This window comes from Austrofundulus limnaeus, unplaced genomic scaffold (assembly GCF_001266775.1).
Source record: "Austrofundulus limnaeus strain Quisiro unplaced genomic scaffold, Austrofundulus_limnaeus-1.0 Scaffold236, whole genome shotgun sequence".
NCBI lineage: Eukaryota > Metazoa > Chordata > Actinopteri > Cyprinodontiformes > Rivulidae > Austrofundulus > Austrofundulus limnaeus.
Window position 1 is genome coordinate 108,195 of NW_013952638.1, and position 1,467 is coordinate 109,661.

The window sequence follows — 1,467 nt, forward strand, 5'->3', positions numbered from 1 at the left end:
CAGCTGAAACAACACCTGACAGAACGTTTGAGGCACTGCTGCTGAAAATAAATAAAGTAGACATCAGGGTATCAGTCAGGGTACATTACAGTCCAAGGTTTGATTTGTGCKTTTATTTACAAGTCYAAACTCTTGAAAAGGAAAATTACTTTGGATAAAATAAAGAAAATATTGTCCTTAAATCATACTGTAGATTGATCTGCTTACATTTGTCTGGAGGGGTTATTGTGATGGATTGTGCCGTGAACTCGTCGTCAAAGTAACGAGTGTCTGTCTCTGATGTGACCTGCGGCTTGAAGGGTGGAATAAGCTGAGGAGATGGACAAATCAATTAGTTTCAAAAATAAAGAGGGGAACATTTGTTTTTTTGTCTTGCTTTAGATGTCTCAATGTTTGTTCATTTCCGTTTCGGTGTCTCACCTTTTTCTCAATAACGTCCTGCCAGTTGATGGGGGTGAAAAACTTGTGGGTCATCACTTCTTTGGCATCGTCTGGTCCGCCTCCGAGCCTGCAAACAGCACAAAATCACCACCGGTGGACAGGCTATAAATAAAAATGGGAGGAAATATACAACAAGCAACAATATTTACCGGTTTCTAAACAAATTTATTGTTAATTTTCGTGCTAGAACTGCGTGTGCCAGGACGCCTGCAGGCAGAGCTCAGTGTGCTAATATTAGCAGTTCTGTCATTACCAGAAACACGGGTCTTGACCAAAACAACAAACAATTACGTCCTTGTTTAAGGCCATTACCCCTTTAACCAAAGCTAATAAAAAAGGAACATGGGCCTCAATAACAAGATTACTTTTTATAGATAAATACAAGGTGCCTCAAAGAGCAATAARGACTCAGAAAACATTTTAACTGAAGTCACAATGTGTGAAAGCTCTAAAAAGATTGTTTTTCTGAACTGGWCAACTCCATCTTCACATTTACTCATTTATACAACAATTATGTCTTTTAACCCTCAGAAGATCCTTTATCTTTGAGARGAAAGATGTTTATTGAGTGAAAAAAAATTAAAAAGTCTATTTTACGTAACTGCTTCAAAATATGTTTCTTTCCATTAAATGAGCCTTTTATAGCCATCTCAGCCTGAAATAAGAAATATATTATTTTAGATATTTTTATGTTAACCATTTAAGAGCCTTTAATTTAAAAAAAACCTCCACTTTACATTAAAAAAAGATTTATTGACATTTTTTTGGGCAAAAAGGCATTTTCCCCAACAGTTCACTAACTTCCTTAAAGGTGTGGTAAGACCATCCAGCCCACTGGATCCTCCACATCCTGCAGCTGAATATGATCTTGTTTTTMGTCACTCTATGATCACACATGGAGGTTTTTTTGTTATTTATTTTTTTAAACAAGACCAGTTTGTGTTTGGCTTTCTTGCTTCTACTGATTTATGTAGAATTAGAACTACTGGAGCATCAGAGTGAGCCAAGTATGAAAATAGAGTTAAA

The 1,467-nt window shown here is 36.3% G+C and overlaps 1 protein-coding gene across 1 annotated transcript in view; it reads right to left on the reverse strand.

Moving 5' to 3' along the window:
• Nucleotides 1-207: 207 nt before the first annotated feature.
• akt2 (v-akt murine thymoma viral oncogene homolog 2) overlaps nucleotides 208-1,467 on the reverse strand; it is a gene marked incomplete at its 3' end in the record, with an annotated part of 25,892 nt that continues 24,632 nt past the window's right edge. Inside the window, 2 exon segments of the mRNA XM_014019924.1 lie at nucleotides 208-310; nucleotides 421-508. Of these exon segments, the coding sequence (XP_013875378.1) occupies nucleotides 208-310; nucleotides 421-508 (191 nt within the window).